The following is a 20,054-nucleotide window of genomic DNA, read 5'->3' on the forward strand; positions in this document are numbered from 1 at the left end:
GTGCCAGAGAAGTAATAACACATTATAAACCATCGAACAACACATTTCCATAAGTATCAGTAGGTATCCTATATCACTCATAATTGCAATGTCAAACTGTAAATAAATGAGAATTTCATCATATGGAATCTAATATAAAATACTAAATATTTAACCAAATTTTCGTTTCACATTCTTTATTTCAGGTTGAATCTTCTAATCATTAGAATGATCTATTTAATTAATTTGAAATAGAATCTAATGTGTATCCTTCTATATTCGTATTTGGTTTGAAGGAGATCAACAAACAAGTTTATTCATAACCAACCTACCGTCAGTTCTCTGGCTGTGGGTGTGAAAATCAACGTTTGAACCTTTTCAAATAGCCACTGACAAGGATATAATAGTCTACATGATCTGTATTCATTCGCAATGATGAAATAATATATCACCGTCGTTTATTTGCAAGTGTGCACATCCACTGTTTTTATACAAGTTTTACACTCGACATAGCAGCACCAGTGGAATTTGCACTCGCATCTCTCGCGGACCGTTGTCTTCAACGTGTTGTATCCTCGGCCGCAGCACATCAAGTCGCAGCCGTCCATTCCAGGAGACGTTCGGTTGCAAGACCTTCCTGTGGTTCCCAGGGAACCCTGGAAAAATTAACGAAATACGAAATTAGACAAAAAAGGAATGGTTTTTAAATAAAGTTATTTTTTTAAATTCTAGTTTAACCGAATCATTTATATTTACAGCTGTTTTGGGATATAAATCCATCTTCAGAACAGTCGACAACCCGTTTCCAATCTCGGATTATTGTTAGCGGGAGAGGGTTTATAAATTGTAAATCAACTAAACTTCTCTTCTAAACAGTGGTGTTGTAGTCCTCCTATATCTTATTCAAGCATTATTTTTTTTATTTTATATAATATTACGCATACACACACGCATACATATGCACATATTATAAAAATTATATTTTTTTTCCAGGGGCTTAATAAATATCATTGAGTATTAAAACAGTTTAAGGACCAGATTATTGAATAGATTGACATCTACATTAATCAATTTTTTCAGCCCTCATTATTTCGGATTTCTTTATAAATAGATTTCAAGTGTGAATTGGGCCTAACAAAATATGATATTTTCGGCGACATTCTCTGACTACAAATACTAGACTGTTCACATCATCTGTGGGTATTGAAAATAAATCTTCAAAAATAACTGAAAGTAAAGCTAAGAAAATACTGAATTTTTGACAAAATAAAGGGTGGAGAGCCGATTAGATCGAAGAAAATTTTAGTAGGAAGAGTTAAAACTCTAAACTTTGTTTTGCATTTAATTTTTTAGAAACTATCTAAAACCTTTAAAGCGGCTTCTTAGATAATCTTTGCGTAGGGGGAAAATATTTATAGCTACGCCACTGTAATATGGTAAACTGGTAAACACATTCTTCCAAAGCAGATACGGAATAAAAACCAAGATGGAAATAAAACTGTGAAAAGTCCATAATCCTTGCGATTTTTTTGGCTGGAACTGAATATTAAAAAAATGTAAAATCGGTTCCGCAGAGGTACCACAGTTCTGGTTCAACAGTAATTAATGTGAAAAGCTTACCAAGGTGGGATTCTTGAGGCAGTAGTTGGGAGAGTCTTCCAGGTAGACGAGGTCCTGTGCTGTGGGCAGGCTGAAACGAGGGTCTTTGATCTGAAGCTTCCCTCGCTTGCTCACCTTCACCTCTGTAGCTCCATCATATTTATCACGTAAGTAATCACCTGAAACAAAAAGAGAATAATATTTTAGAAATATATTCATCTGTTACGAGGGTGGGTCAATAATTCCTTAGAAAAAAGCGTTAAAACAGTTTTTATTTTTGTATTTTTTTTTTATTTCTCAACATAATCTCCTTGGAGCTTAATACACTTGGTTAGACGTTTCTCAATTTTTTTTAAACCGTCAGAAAAATAAGTTTTCGGAAGGTCCTCAAAATAAGCATTTGTCCGATCGATGACTTCTTCATTTGAAAAAAAACGTTGTCCACTTAGCAATTTTTTTAAGTTTGGGAAAAGGAAAAAGTCACTGGGGGCTAAATCTGGCGAATACGGTGGGTGGTCGACCAATTCGAACTTCAATTCTTCAATTTTAGCCATTGATCGTAAACATGTGTGAACACGGGCATTGTCCTGATGAAAGAGGATTTTTTTCCTGTTTAAATGAGGCCGTTTTTCTTCAATTTTGTTTTTTAGCTGGTCCAATAAAGATGCATAATAATCCCCTGTTATTGTTTTTCCTTTTTCCAAATAGTCAACGAAAATAATTCCACGTGCATCCCAAAATACAGTAGCCATAACCTTACCAGCTGATTTTACGGTTTTCGCCTTCTTTGGACATGGTTCGCCTTTCGCAATCCACTGCTTTGACTGTTCTTTCGTCTCGGGAGTATAGTGGTGTATCCATGTTTCATCTACAGTCACAAACGACGAAAAAATTCATCCGGATTGCGTTGCATGAGCGACAACAGCGCTTTAGAGGCCACCACCCTATTGCGTTTATTGTCGACTGTGAGCAAACGCGGCACCCATCTTGCAGAAATTTTTTTCATGCCCAATTTGTCATGTAAAATAGAAATGACGCTACCTTTTGAGATCCCTGTAACCTCAATTATCTCACTCAACTTTAATCTTCGGTCACTTAACACCATATCGTGGATTTTATTGATCATTTCTGGTGTAGTCACCTCTACAGGACGTCCTGAGCGTGGTTCATCCTTTGTTGATGTACGACCACGTTTAAATTCATTTAACCAGTTATAAATAGTTGCAAGTGAAGGAGCAGATATGCCGTGAACTAAATCCAACTCATTTTTTATTTCCTTTGCTGTTAACCCTTTTATATTAAAATGTTTAATAACAGCTCTAAACTCAATTTTCTCCATTTTCCATTTTTCCATTTTCCACAAGCAATTTTTTTTTTTAAATGTACGAGAAACACACAACAACCCGACCAATCTGATTGAAACTTCGCAGCATACTGAATCGGTAGTGCCGCTGCATGAAAACAAACCGCTTACAGTACTAGTCGCGCCACCTGTCGGCTTTTCTAAGGACTTGTTGACCCACCCTCGTATTAATAATTATTATTATCACTCAGTGAGGGCAGTAAGCTCATTACATATATGAATATAATGTGAGTTTCGCATTACACGCAGAGGCATGGCCTTCACAAAGGGGGGATCTATCAGGGCTCAGAGGGGTGCTGGCGTGGTGGGTCGACCTGTTAAGTGAAATAAACAACTACAAATTTGCTTAAATATTAAAAAAAATCGCATGTGGCACTATTTTAGTTATTAAAATATGTAGCTATGCGATGCAATATGATGGATGATTGATATAATTAAATGATAATTCGCGTGTAGAATTTTATTTTATTATTTTTAATGTATTTCCTGATTAATAAAAAGACTATTAATTATCCAATATAGCGAAGGATCGCATGTCACTTACCTACCACAAAGGGGGCTCCGGTCAGCTTCATAATATGATGCCGAATACCGATAACTCATTAATTCAAGTGGATATAATGAAAAATATTAAAAAATACACGGAAAACCCTTAATTTCGCGGAATCCTGGCGTTCCTCGATATACCATTTAAGGAACACTACTATAGAATGTCACACTGCCTTTAACCTTAGCGATAGGTTGGAGGGCCCGCCAAAGATCCTGGGGGCCCGCTTCAGAATGTGAGAGCCATGCTTAGAGGTTTCTATCACCCATCAAAATGGATGATAAAGGAAAAAAAGAGAATAATATTATTATTTTCAACGGTATATTTCGTATAAATGATTTTTTTTCTGTTTTGTCTACGAATTTTTCAGTTGATTTATGTATGAGAATATTTTAAATACTGTGATTGTATTTATCCGTTATAATAAAAAATCAGCACCACGGGACGTCTATAAGTTATGTACCTACCTACATATTATTATTATCGTATAATTTATAATAATTAATAAACATAGTAGTAATCCATATACCGAAGATGTCGAAAATGTAAAGTACCTACTTAAAAGTGGGGTTACTGCCAAAAGTTGGCAAGTCTCGAAAACATGTTATGCAGTAATTTTATAATTTGAAGCTTGATAATATGCTAGAGGGCAAAATCAAGCATAATGCTAATTTCGTTATGCTTTATGTGCATGTTCTATATCGGATGACCTTGTTTTTTTTTCTAATATAAAAAAAATATATATATAGGCGCATAATCCGTTGATAATTCTAAATACCTAAATTATCGACTTACCAACTTTTGGCAGCAACCCCACGGAATGTAATTATATTTCTAATAGAACGCGAAAAGAATTTCACGAACCGATGCTGCACTCCGGTCCATTTCGAACCCTGAAAGTATGTTGGTAGTTATATGTATAGGTAGGTACTATCCAGGTTCTGTAGGACAAACGAACGAAATTAACAGTTTCTCACCAACATAAAAACAAAACAACACTGCTATGATATCTTTATCGACGGGAAAATTGTTTTATTGATTTCTCTCTACTCGATGAGATAAATAATAACATTGTTAAAATGTTTATGGCCCGTAAAAGGCTTATACATACAATACAACTTTCTTTTCGATAAACGACGATTATAAATCAAGGTATAATATTAATTTATCTGATCATTTCAATCTATCTGTACTTTATTGGCTAGTAGTTAATATTATTATAATAATAAAATTGAAATGCCGTGTGCTTTTTGAAATATTTCCATGATAGGTAGGTACCTAAGCGCAGAATTTAGTTCTTAAAATTCGTTGTCTGTCAGTTCCTTTATTACTCAAAAATGAATGAACTGATATTTATGAAACTTACATAGATAGCTTTTAATAAGTCATATTGTTAGTAGCTACCAATTTATTAAAGTTTCAATTTGATTTCATTCTTTACGGCTCCGAAGTTAAGAGGGATCCTTATACCAGCAGAGGCACCCAGTGAAAATATACGAAGCTTGCAATTTGAGACATTATTTTGATAATTTACATTTTCAGCTGTATAAATATGTATCTGAAAACATTAAAAAGATTTTTTTTAAGTCAAAGAAACTTACAATTGTAAAAAAAGTGTGAATTTGTTACATATTTATGTCACTAATAACGTTATTATTACATTATATTTATTATTAAAATTTAGGTTATTAAGTTATCAATTTTTGACCGTGTAGATTTTTGACTAATTCATCGTTTTAATATTTTTTATATTTATTTTAAAAAACGTCGATTTTTATAAAAATATAAATATGTATAACTTGAAATCCTTTACTACCTATGCTTAAATACTGTAGTCTACAATAATTTAGAAGAGATCTTTATTGAACTACGTATTTTTTTCGACTTATACAAGGTATAAATGAGAACTCTGCCATTCTGGGCAGTGTTGACCTGTGTGTCCCTGGTAACTATTATCTTAGAAAGCATCAGTTGTTCATTCTTCCAAGGTGCTTCCTGGCCAAGGTGAACCAACCTGCCACTGGTAATGCCAATTATTTGGGAGGGCGATAACTATGTTCAACCAAATTGCTTCGGGTGTTCACATATTCCACTTACGTGAGGGTGAGTTTAGGTGGACGCTATTTTATAAATTCTTAAAATATGGCCTCCTTCGCAAACTCGGTGTACTTCTTTGAACTTCTATAGATCTATAATAATTGTATTTTCACTGCTTTTGTATCTTTATATTATGTTCTCTTTTTATATTTTCATTTTTATCGCTTTTATTACTTTTTTTCTTCATTATAATAATGTTCCGTGTCATGTTGTGAACGTCTTAAACTTATAACTTGTAATGTCCAAAATATGTTAAAAAAATAAATTGAATTGAATAGAATCTGAATATGATTATTCATATTATATATGCTAAAATATCAAAACGATCGACATACGATTATTTACCGGTATAAATACAATATAACATTATATTCGCAGGAAGTAGCAATCTACGTTTACATTTTTTTAGAGACGGTTCATACGCGGATATTACGCGAGATGCAGAGAGATCGCTCGCATAAGTTCTACCGAGTACTCAGATTATCCGATTGTATGGTTATTTTAAGCTTAAAATAAATGTTCGTAGACGCGTGTTGGATCATTTTAATAACAAGCGTCAAAATTCACCTGACTATTTTTACGTCAATCGCCTTTGTATCGATTCTTTTCTCTGTAAAGGTAACACCGTTTAAAGAAAATAACCCGTTGTCGTCCCATTGTGATCTAGGTTCGATAATTGACTCAAACTGATGATGCTTTTATAGCGACAATGGCTATTCAGGATGTGAGTGGATCCATCGATTAAGAATCGATACAACGGACCTTCTTGGTAACAATTTTGTTCATCAATTATCTAGTAAAAAACAACCTTTTAAGGAATTTTGACTTTAAATTTATCATGAATGAAATTTAATAATAGACCTACCTAATAGAAATTGGAAGTTCATCCAGATAATAAAATTGATATACTATAACAAACACCCTCAACTAATAATATTATATTGTATTGTTTAACTATCCACAAATCGTCACCCCAATTCTGCCCTGACCAGGAAATTACAGAACTTCATTCAAAATTTTCAGAACAACGAACTGGAACCCCTTAAAAATTAATATAAAAGAAACATACCATTAGATCTTTACTTTGGAACCGAATCTGTTTTAAACTGGCTCTAACGTGTGAGTTTTGAGTTAATCGGTTTTGAGGATTGACTCCACGAACACAAAAATATTGGAAAGTGGATTGCCTTCTAGACGAGGCTGTAGCAAGGCTTAAATGGAAAGTATGTAGAAATATGGGATGCACTACGTTTTAAATAATATTCTATTTTCAATAGTTACGTCTGTATTATTTATTAAAGTTTGCTACGTAAACGAAACGAGCATTCAATATTGGTAAAATTTGAGAACAATTTTTTATCTTGGGTTTAATGCTTTGACTTCAAAACCTTGATACATGACGACTGGCTTTATGACCTATGATTGAATCAAATCGTTGGTATATACGGTTACATGTAAATTGTACATAAAATATTTCACCACGGCACAGTTCGCCGCGAGCTTTCTTACCCAAAAGAGATGACGTATACTATACGGTCTCCAATTTTATTAGATTCAATATGAACATAAATTTAATTTTCATAGCAGATTTTGGCAAAATTCATGAATTCAAAAATGAAAACCTAACCTAATCTTACAAATTTAATAATCCAGTATATCGGCTATTTTAAAAAATTGTTTGCTGCTGGCTTCCTGTAAAGTGTAAACCGATAAGAACCTTCTTTTATTTAGACATGATTTTGTCAATACTATATGACACAACGAGGTTGGACGGTCTTTAATATACGGCCATATATTTCCGATTAACATTTCACGGTGAAGTGTGATACGGTGAACTGCATACATACAAGTTTCCGGATACGTGTACCTTACATACTGCAGGTTAGAATTTCGGCCAACAATGGCGAGCAAGTCGATTGATAGAAGTTGTAGTGGCTAATCAGTAGAAGTCATCGTTTTTATTTTCAGTACCTAATTGAGTAGGTATTGTGAGTGATTATCTGGGCACTAAATAATCCAAAATCGGAAGCCCCCGTCAATAAATCTCACCCACAAAATAATATTCTTAATAAAAAAATAACTTAACGTTGGTACCACAATACTAAGACCAGGGGTCGTCATAAATAATCTTCATTGTGCAAGTGTTCTGTTTTCTATTCACGACCAAATTGTTTGGGAAAGTGAGACGAGACATTCGGAGTAGAAGGTAATTTTGTAAGAATGAAACAATCTTTGGACAATGCAAGTTATTGTCGTTGAATAGAGGTGTTAAACTTTTTGTCTAAACTAGCATAGTTAAATAAATTTACAATATTACAACTATTCAAAAAACAAATTTTCGTGTCCAGAAACTTGTTCTTATGCAATTCGCCATAATATCACACTCCACCGTGAAATGTTATATCGGAAATATATGGTCGTATATTATAGACCGTCTAACCTTTTTGGGTCGTAAGATAAAAATCATGTCTAAATAAAACACGGTTCTTGTAGGTTTACAGGAAGCCAGCGTCAAACGAATTTTGAAATTTTAATATGTATTATTTGTTAGCTTAGGTTAATTTATTTATTTGAAAAAAAAACACGTTGAGTACATAACAAATTATTAATTCAGGACGTTCACAACATGACATTTAGAATAAAAATTACAAGTAATCATTTAAAGAAAAAACAAGGTGGAGAAAAAAAAGAAAGCAAAAATCGTTTTATACAAAAGAAACAATAATTCAAAAAATACAAATTAAACAATAAAATAGAATTTAAAAAAACAGAATATATAATGGATCACCAAAAATATCTACATCTCTAGGGAGTGCATTGACCAGCCGCACAGCCCTCGCTACTGGTGCCTGGTGAGCCTGACATGAGGAAACAGCTTTCACCCAAAATAGGTCATGGCTGCGACCACGCATGTAATTGACGGGTGCGTAAAAATTCAAATTTTCTATAATATCGGGATTGAAAACGATACCACGTGAGAGCAGGGAAAAATGCTTTAAGAGCAGAAGTAACCTACTAGCTTCAAGAGAATGAAAGGCGAGCATGCCTTGAAGAATGTTAGTCGGAAAATACTCGTTTGAGAAGGTGTCAAAAGGAAAATAATTATAAACACGCTCTAAAACAAGCTTATAGGAAACCTCATAAGGACTCCAGAAAATGGTGTCATACTCAAGAATACTCCGTACTAACGACACATAGAGTGTACGTAAAACAGTTGGATTCTTGAATGACTTGGCTTGTCTCATGACGAATCCTAGAAGCTTGCTCGCACGCAATGCCGTAGAAGTGATGTGCGAGCGAAATGATAAACGTGTGTCAAACAATATGCCAAGACCTTTAATTTCTGATTGACGCTTCAGTAATCTATTTGACATTTTATAGTTGAATATAATTGGAGATCTTGATTTCGAAAAGCTAATACACACACATTTGTCAGTATTAAATTCGAGTTTATTTTTGTTAAGGGTTAGGTTAGGTTAGGTAAAATATAAAATGTAATACCTTTCTGATAAGAATAATTATAGCGTTATCAGATAATTGAAACCAATCAATATCAAATTAATATTCATATTGAATCTAATAAAATTGGAACATTGTTGTCAGCGTATAGTATGCGGTCATAATATCTTTCCGATAAGAAGGCGAACTGTGCTACATTTTTTTCAGAAATGTACATGTAACCGTTTGATTTTAATATCCCTGGTGTTAACATCGATTTTATGCGGTAATAATGGAAGCACTTAAAATTGACAGCATTATGATGACCTGCTGATCTTCAACACGAAATATCTGAATGGAATATATTTTTACAGTATATTTAAAGAAAAATGCATTGTTCACTTATACCACTCTCTCTTAATAGCCTAAATTGATTTACCATAATAATATTTTACTGCTGGCAAAAACTTTGTGGGCAATCTGTAGATTTATGGTGTCATATTGTATTTATTTACTGCCTACTCGTATATAAAAAAAATATCTGTGAGTTGTGACTATCACAACCAGGGAACTAAGAAATAATGGGAACTGAAATACCTAACGGGTGTGAAGTAAGCCCTTTCGCTCATGGAGAAACTTGAATCTGATGAACTGGAACTTATAAACTGGCCAATGACTGATGCTTCGCACACGACGCTACTGAAACCCACTTGAAATAATAATCTCATAACCTCAAACTGTCAAAAACGGGACAGCTTGTAATTATACAGACAGGGATATTTCTCAACTTCTGCCACAAATTTAAAATTAAAAATAGGTTCGCCCATTTTTAACTTTTGACGTTTTAACTTGTTATTGCTAATTCACTTTACCAATTTTATTTTGGTAAGAAAATATAATTTTTCATAGAATCTACTGATTTGGGCACTATTGTTTTATGGGGAACTGAAAACTGAGAGACTGGGAGTCTAGCATGTTGCGTCTCTTCAGTTTAGTCGCGAACGTTTTGAAACTGAGTTTTTCTAGTCCTGCCCTGAGCGTGCCGCCGTTGACATAGGTATATTAGCTAGATACTGGCTGAAATTTTAGTTTCAGTCTCGTCCTTTTTGAGTATTCCCGTAAGGGATGACCTAACAGGCATCCGATCTCGAGTGTTGAAGAGTGCTGAATAAACTTAAACACGTGTAAAGAATTCGCTTGTCTTTCATTCTGACAACTGCTTTCGGTTTATTCGCTAACGCTTATTCAATATTAGTGTATTTGAAAGTTGCAACACACATTGTTGCACATCTATAATGAGTGGTTTGTAGGACACACACATTCAAAACTATGCGGCAAAATAGTGTATTTGGGGAATAGCCTATCAAGATTATATTTATTAATCTGTTCTGTGATCACAGCTATACATTTGTCAGCAGGAGGCTACTTACACCTACTGTTATAAGTATTTTCCTTTCAAATCTCGTGTCAGGAAAATTGTTCCTATGTCGTTCGCCGCATCACAGTTCATCGGAAACAGGTGACCGTATAGCATAGAGATCATATTCATATCTAAAGAAAATACTTACAATATACGTAATAAAAACTTCTAGAATACTTACACTTGTATTACATAGAATAAAATAGTAAATAAATGAGAATTAAAATCAAATCGTATATATTTATATAAAAATCTAGCAGGTGCTTGTTGGTATTAAGTCATTCGTGATAGCGTTATAGATTTAAAAATCTAAATGAAATTAATAATCTAATTGAATCTAATAAAATTATAACATTACTGGCTGCAATGATCCACGAACAACGCATCATTTTTTTAATCTCAATTTTATACGGTCATCTCTTTCCGGTAAGACACGGTGATACCTACAGTATTTTCATATAACCTTCAAATCTATGTTATGAAAAAGTCACAAGGCACGACGCAGACAATAATATATTATTTAAATAATTGTTGGAATCATTCTTAAATCTTCAAAGTGTGGCGTTATCTGACAAATATTATTTACGATCACAGACCAATAATTTCATACTCTTTATAGATGCTGCTAGTTTTCAAGTATTATTTCATTACTATTGGAGTAAATAATGTTCGCATTATTCGTGTGAATTGTATTGTATGTAGCAGTGGCGAAGGGTGACTTTTGGAAACAGGTAGGCTGTGGAGAAAGCACACTTGTTAGATGTATTTACGGGAAATAAGAAGATAATCCGACATAACTACTGATAAATAGGTAGGTACACAAAAACCGATGAAATTTCAAAAGCTCACTGATGGTATAAAATTAAGCAATTAATTCGAAATATGTATTTTCCTAAATATAAACGCTAGATACGCTCAAAATATATTGAAAATATCCGTCGATGTGAATCTTTTCCATAATAATTTATAATTTAACCCGTAAACTAGACATTTTAAAATAGTTCTATATTTAAAACACAACTTAGATACAATATCAGATTTCAACTGACATAACTGGCTGACTAAATTGTCTTAGTCTATGAATAAACTAACTGACAAATAAAAATCACGAGATAAAAATATTTATTATTTTTAACAACAATCAATATTTATATGTGATTGAATCCCATAGAAATTTATTTTTTTAAATTATCTTATAAATTATTTTGAATAAATGTGCACTTACGTAAAATGTAAGCGCTCTTTAAATAGCTTACCAATTAATATGGGCCGCCGCAGACGTCTTGAAATTATGATAAACACACTTCATATAAAAAAAGTTTTCGATTCACGCGAACAGAATCCATACAATATGTGAAGCGAAACGAGATGTCGCTTATTTTTTTAAACCTTCGAGACATGCCATAAATGGTGCTTATTGAAATAGTGGAAAAGATCGTAAAATTATTATGACAATTATACGACAGATGTCGTTGGGCATATTGAATATATTATTATGTGATTATATTATTTAACATGTCAATATAAAATTAAAAAATATTTTTCTTAAGAAGGTAGGCTTTAAATAATCGCCTAGTATGGAGTCTTCGCCACTGGTGTGTAGGTATTATTATTTAAAATTCTCGTCAATATTGAATACCTTTAATCATTTAGTATGGTCTTTGCTACTTTGCATTAGTCTTTAGTTATTAGGTGAAGAAAACAATAGAGAAATAATATTAATTAATATTTGATTACCTAGACTTACACAAGTGTTACGATGTCCGATTATTAATAATTGTATTAATACTGAAGAGCAAAGTTGAGATATATTACAGTTACGGATATATTCACTAAATTTGTAAATAGGTTTCAATATATTCTTATACATACTTAGCTTATTTTCCAAGGGCGTACCGTGGAAAAGTCAATTGAGAAACGGAAGAGGCGTGTAGTTTCAAAATGTCAGGGCACAGGTCAGATAATGTAACAGGGCTTAGCTTTATTTACCGTTGCAATAAAAAAAAACGTACATGAACAATAGTGAGTATGTGAGTTGACAACTACATAGCAATATGTCGCTAGTTTCTGTCTCAAAGTGCGTACATTCGAATTTGTTTTCTCCGTATGATATAAGTGTATTAGATGCTTTTACTAAAGATCCAATATGCACTACGATCTACATTGACTACATGCAGAACAGATTAATAATATATAAATGCGAAGCTAGTTTTTTAGTTTGTTTTATGACTTAATGACTTCAGGCCATAAAACATAAGAAATACAAGGCCTTCTGAATGTTCTACCTGGAGCACGAAAATTGAATTCACGTTTTGTTTTCGTGACTATTGAAAATATCATCGTTTTTAACATGTGTTTGAATTTAATCAATATTTCTCTTCACTCGAGAATAATAATTATTTTAGTTTAAATTAGTTTAAAGAAGGTACAATTATTGTACCATATTTAAACTAGACCCAGAATGTAACCGTTATTCTTATGTCCTAAAAGATGCAAAAGAACCCATCCAGGCACCAGCATCAGCATTCAGCATAAATCTCCTCTCGAGAAATAATCAGAAAATGTAAATCTCGAGAAGTTAATTAATTTTCCAAAATATCGATAAATTAAAAAAAAATCGAATTCGAGAAATTCTTACAAGATAAAAAGAAAAGTTAAAACCGAAAAAGAAAGCCGCCGAATGGAGCCGGAATTTAAACAAAAATTGCCGGTTAAAGAAATGGTGTGCAAGAAAAGCATATAAAGGTATAGAGTTTGATCCTAAATCGGTAAAAAATGGGCCAGATGAGTAAAAAGACCTAGAGAATTTTCAAATTGTCAAGTAAAAAATATTCTTGAATTCGAGAATTATCAAATTTCGATAAACGAAAAAACTCATAATATACGATCTAATGATGTCCCATGACGGTAGACAGCAAAAGAGGTATAGAGCGAAATTCTCGTAGATAATCGAGATTATCCAAGATCACATGAGTGGAAAAGCCAGCCGATGATTATTTTAGTAAAATCATTATTATCCAAAAGTATTTATAGGGTATGTCTACATTTCTAAATTTTATTATAATTTTATTCGACTGTAATCTTTAAAATACATTTATTTATCGGCTGACTAATTGGTTGACATTTCAAGAATATTTCTCAATTAAAGATGTAATATATTTCTTTTAATTAGTAGGAATATATTTAACATAGTATGTGTTAACATTATGGAATAAAATATACGACAGCCCTCGTAGGTAGTATTTACATGTATAAGACAGAACAGATTAATAATACTTATTGAAAATAAAATTAATATGACAATATTTATTAATTTAATCGCATTAGTTATACAAATAATAGTATTATGTATGCATATTAATTATGTCTATAAAAGATTCAAACAAGTGTTGGATAGCGATTCCACAGTGTTGTAAAGCTATGAAAAAATGGTAATAGCTCTCTCTTATATGGTGTTTGGTGATTCTCCGTGTAAATTGTAAACTATTATAAACCCACGTAAACAAATTATTTAAATTCTCCAACTAAATAGACATATCGAAGACTGCTTATTCGCTTTGATAATATAAAAAAATCTTTGTCACAGTTGAATTATGCAACGGTATAAAAAAATGCAATCAGTAAATATTTATTATATGTATATATAATAAATATTTATATAATATTTCTAGGATCTTGACAGCCTTCCTCCACAATTCGCCACGGAGTCCAATTAACTAAACCTACTAAAATAAATTGTTATAGTCTGATATGACGTATCAAAACGTCCAAAAACTGAAGTTTAATTTATATCTGCCAATAAATTCTTCGTATATTGTTTTTGGGGTACATACAAACATATTTTTTAATTACAAAAATTCCGCAGTCTGCATTTATAATGGCACGTGCGATGTGTATATAATATAGAGCTTTAGCTAAGCTTTCAGTTTATTTATTTTAGATGCTGATTAGGTACCTAAGTATCATTGTTAATACGTAGCTTTTACTATTTTGTGGTAAGTATAACTTTGCTATTATTATAATCTAATTTGTATTCCGGTAACAAATGTTACAATTTCTTGCTAAGTAAACCCCAGTTGTCTTCTAATACGTCATGTTCAGTAGATTAAAAAATTAAATAATTTACGTACGAGTATCATAATAAAGTGTTGAAAGTATAATGTAAGCCGAGCTTTTGTTGTTTTATTTTCTTTTGTTTTGTATATGTTCAGAGAACTTTGAATTTGTAAAGGTAGATAGCATAGCGAATCGATACCTTTTCTTGGAATACTTACGGATTAAAATTCATAGCGCTGTAACCAGAATTCAATGATACATCATAATTTTACACCTCCAAACCAGGGGTAGTTCACCTTCCATTTTAGGTTCACGCGCACACTGAAAATGGTTTGGGGGGGAACATTTCGAAGAAAAAATATCAATAGATTATTTCAAAGATGTATTATTGTAATATGTCCACACTATTATTACACACATATTGTTTAATTTAAATGAATTTATTATGAACACCTTATTATTTTTTTTATGGATTTAGCGGTCGGTGAGAGGGAGCGGGGTTAACAAAAACTAGAGTTCCACATTTACCCCACAGACTACTCTCGTCGCTTCAATCGTGGAGTCCCTCGCGGGTACATTCCCCTTACACATACACTCCTCACTTTGAGTTGAGGCGTCTAATTACAAAAAGCGACAAGTCCACAATTCAATATTTTCGGGAAACAACGTTTTTATGTTTCAAGCTTCAATTATTTGTTTTAACGTGAGATTATTTTCTCCGTTGTATTCGATATCGAAATTAGAACCAAATGGCAATTTGTTTCAGCCGATAAACTCGTAAATTTAATATATATAGGCAAAATAAAATTGGACGTAGCGCTATTTGTACTTCACTTTTTAATTTACTCCGCATAAGGCACATATTTCCGTGGCACTGTCATGAGTTTACCAGATGCTACGGCATGGAAGACGCCCTTTTCAATATTGAATGTTCCCTTATTGGTTGACTTAAGCACGCGCAAAATCAACCAAGCTTTAAATGCTATGAAACACGGACTTGGCGCTTTTTGTAATAAATCGAGACTTAAAATATTTTTTTTCGTAGGGTTATGTCGCGTTTTGGAATTTATCGATCAATACATATTATGTAAAATTATACAAAGAATACGTGCGTATTTTTTTCTCGATTTTGACCAAATGTGGACTTACCGCTTTTTGGAATTAGACGCCTCAGTTTAGTTATAAACACCTGACATACGGGTATAACTAAGGATGTTCACCTACGAGTTTTTGCGAGCCGTTGCATCTACAAGTTGTCATCCAATGCACGTGGCTTAACAGTCATAATTATTAGAAACGTTAGGTAGGTACTGTCTGTTTGTGTCGTCCATGCCAAGGGTCTTCCAGTAGCCACATATCTTGCGTGTTATAGAATCCAGATAAGATTGGGGCCTTAGACATCTAGATGTCACCTATTGCATTGATAAATGAAGCTGCGTGCCGTTCGTTTTGTTTATGGGCGAGCAAACGCATTCGTATACAAATCTTTGAGACCATAGACCATTTCGCTAGTGCTCGCACTAGAAGCTCAGAATTAAAATATAATTTTCTATTTTTTTTACGTTATATAGTATTTTTAAGCGGTCAAAATACAACCATTAGGTAAAAATATCCATAATTTAAGTTATTTTAAAGAAACACTAGTTCACTTGATATTAAAATATATAATAACATACAAATAAATTATCACGAACATGTATCAACTTACCTATGAAACGTAATACCATCTTATTGCTTATCAGTATGGCTACCACATTTTAATACAACACACGAAACCATTTTTTCTACTTAATTAACTAAAAATATTTACCACCGACTTTATGTTTAACACAAAAAATATCAATTTTAGCAACACGCGCTCCCAAGTTATCTACGCTTAGTTAAGCAACAACCTAAAATTTGGTGGCGACACCATAGCAAACCATCCCACACATCTGTAAACCTTTACCTAGCGCGTGTCGCAGAGATTATAAGGCTGCCGAATACTTTCTCACTCGCACTTATGCATCGTTTTTGTTCAGGCCTTGATTGGGGCCAATCAGTTCATAGGCTTTTCGACAGTCAAATCAGTCTGGTCACGATAATAAGTCATGTGGTTCTGACGAAGAATGAGAAGACATAATATTCCATTGACCCATTTTATTTTGTTCATGGGGGGGTCTGCATCAGAATACTCTATTTACCCTTGTCCCCAGCATGTCAGTTAATTCAAAATGATACTTGCAAGTACCGATGCATATTCTTCTGATACGCTATCTTCTTTCAGACATAAAAATATTAGTATTTTATTCCATTGAACTGACAATTTGGAGATCCTGGTGACCATTGGCCAAAATTCATTATTTCCAACATATTTTACACCAATATTAATTATTCCGTTATGACTAAAAAAACATAATTATAGATCATCATACATCGTCATGTGTTCGAATATAGAACTAAGCTCATCACAGATTGAATGCTATGTCAGATGCTAGCATGCGGCGCCCTCATTCAGCAGAACACTTATTCTGGTGGATCTATACAATGATTTTTAAGAAGTGAAATAAGTTAAATAAATTACTGATATTGACGGACTAATTTTATCATGAAAAACAATATTTAAATATTTTTTTATAATAAATTGATGGATGCTTTCCTATGACCCATGATTTATATAACCCCTAATTTTTATTAATTGTATATTATTATTTTTTTAAATATCAGTGACCTGGTGTTCCTTTAAAATAACTTAAACTATGGATATCATTACCTAATGGTTACATTTTGACCGCTTAAAAATACTATATAACGTTAAAAAAAATAGAAAATTATATTTTAATTCTGAGCGTCTAGTACGAGCACTGCCGAAATGGTCTATGGTCTTATACATTTGTATACGAATGCGTTTGCTTGCCCACAAACCAAACGTACGGCATGCAGCTTCATTTAGCAATGCAATGGGCGGCGTCTAGTTGTATCTATAGTCTAAGCTTAAAACATATTATTATTATAAATAAATTTCACCATAGATTTCTGATGTTTTTTTTTTGCAGGGTAGTTTACTTTTTATTTTTATATGCATTAAGCTTAGCTCGGTGACCAGCAATCGGCGGTTTGTAATCTCTGAAAAGTGGGATATAATACAATTTATAAAGCGGTGTGTAACCTTGCGGTCTGCGGGTGTTAAGAAATAAAATGTTCGGAATGCGTCTGGTCAGTATAAAAGAAGAAAAAAAAACAAAATTAAATAGATCTTTTCGAGTCCATTGCATCGAAGCGCAGTGGCAAATAGCCCAAGTATAACACCTTTAGATCCTGAATCATGTATTTCCCTATATCAAACAATATAATCAAAATAATATAAAAATATTTAAAATAAGCTATCGTGGGCGCTTTGATAACATTTTGATATATTCAGGTTCACTAATGACACAACCAACATGTCAGGTCAAAATATAGTTAATTGCCGTATATCATTATCATCAGTTGGAATCGATCCACTGCTGGATTAAGACCTTCCCTAGATCCTACCTCTCTTCTCGGTCCTTAATTCTACGTCGCCGCGTACATCCACCGAACTTTACGAATTCGTCTATCTAGCAGGTTTTAGGGCATCCGTGTGGTCGTTTAGTGCTACTGTATGAGAGAATATAACCAGTGGTTATCCACTCGCCGAGCGACATGTTCAGTCTATTGCTATTTCATATATTTAGCGACCTTTATCACATCGCGTACTTTTGTCTGTTTCTTTATCTATTTGTTTCTTTTGTCCAATATGCACCTTTCCATGCTACGTTGCGTTGCTCACGATTTTTGGATTTATTTTAAATTAATAGTCCATGTTTCACACATATACGTGAGCACTGGTAGCACATATTAGTTGAACGATTTACGCCTAAGTCACAATGGGAGGTCACTTTTCATCGTATATATACCAAATGCATACCTAGATAAAAAAAATCATGAAAACACTAAGTGAAACAAGGACTTATGTAAGTAGAAAATATTATATATTATATAACATTTTTAAAATGTTTGGAAATATTTATAAAACCTATTGTTTCGTTCAACAGGCCTATTAAAATCTCATTGTTATAAAAAACGCAACTAGGTAAAGTGTTGCAAACTTTAGAAACATTCAATAATAAGTACCTACCTATACCAGTGTGGCAGTAGAAATAGCAACACCGGCGACAGGCGGAAAATATAAGAGCAGAAAACCGTAGCAATCAATCAACAACCATAATATACAATATCGATAGCAACGGACACGAAATAAATATATTATTGTTATTAGATATATAATTATATAATCGACAATAAAGACAATAAACATTATAACTATTATTCTAAGCTACGCCCGAAATAGACGATTGGTAACGTGTCCGCACATGTAGACGAGGGTTTCAGTTTCCAGCCCCGGATCTGGCAAATTTACATGTTGTTTTTCAACCTATTTGCGACCCAACCCATGAATTTATTGGTTTGAGCAAGTGCATTATTTGTAGTAATCTCACAGCGTTGAGGTTGCAAAATATTAATTTAACCGACGGTTTACGAAGAAAGGTTGTTAGCCATTTGCTCAACTATTATCCTGAATCACACAATAATAAAATAAAAAAACGAATGTCAAATGATAGCTTTATGGGCGCTCTATCACTACTCCATACAAATTAAATAAGAAATACTTAATAGGAAAACAGTAATAAAAAAATATTACCTTCAGCACTATCTCTATAAGTTTTTTAAATTTCAACTAAAAGTTATGCTCATTTTTGTACCTTAGCTGGTTTGCTACTGACATTTAGATATCCTGACGTTTGAGTATCTCGGTAGAGTGGTTTTAAATTAAATTATCTTGATAATACAGAAATTTTAATTTAATTATTTAGATGGTTTGAAATAATCCACGAACCCGTGAGTGATCTTATCAATGTAAATATTTAGAGAATTTTCGTGAAATTTCAATAATAAACAGATACCTACATTCAAGATTTCAAAATATCTTTTAACGGTATTTTTCTAATAAATAAGATGCTAGCTAATTAGGAATGCAATACATTCTATATAATTATGTGTAGATATTTGGTTATAAATGTTAATTGAGGTTGATCTACATCAATGCTATGGTCAATGATAATAATGTTATAAGACAAGAAATGAAAATATTAAATTCTACAGGTTTATTATATTTTCATTTCTTGTAAAATGGAATTCTACCAAGTAAATGCTAACTCAATTAATATAATGTTATTAGACATGACAAACACTTCGAAATGATATTTTTTAATTGATCATACATACTTTTATTATGAGAAAGATTTCATCATTGGGTATTTTCAATTTGTAGCAGATAAATAGCAGAGCAAATAAATTCAGTTCCATGTTGTTTAACTGAAATATAAAGTATCTAAAGTTTTGAATTAGAGGCTGAGGGGAAGGGGTACATGAATGAAATTTAAACTATTGAAATCTTAATTATGATAAATTTGAATGCGTCAGTACGTCTTCCATAATATGTATTCATCCATATTATATTAAAATGTATATATGTCAACAAATGATTTAACCGT

At 32.7% G+C, this 20,054-nt stretch overlaps 1 protein-coding gene across 1 annotated transcript in view; it reads right to left on the reverse strand.

Moving 5' to 3' along the window:
• Positions 1–437: 437 nt before the first annotated feature.
• Positions 438–20,054, reverse strand: part of LOC147075027 (protein Wnt-5b-like) — an 85,660-nt gene continuing 66,043 nt past the window's right edge. The window contains exons 5-6 of the mRNA XM_085943293.1: positions 1,600–1,757; positions 438–635 (exon numbers count right to left, since the gene is read on the reverse strand). Coding sequence (XP_085799419.1) covers positions 438–635; positions 1,600–1,757 — 356 coding nt within the window. The remainder of the gene's footprint in view (positions 636–1,599; positions 1,758–20,054) is intronic.

The sequence above is a fragment of the Rhyacophila brunnea genome, unplaced genomic scaffold (genome assembly GCF_057557595.1).
Source record: "Rhyacophila brunnea isolate RB1 unplaced genomic scaffold, BYU_Rbru_1.0 scaffold_15, whole genome shotgun sequence".
Classification (NCBI taxonomy): Eukaryota; Metazoa; Arthropoda; class Insecta; order Trichoptera; family Rhyacophilidae; genus Rhyacophila; species Rhyacophila brunnea.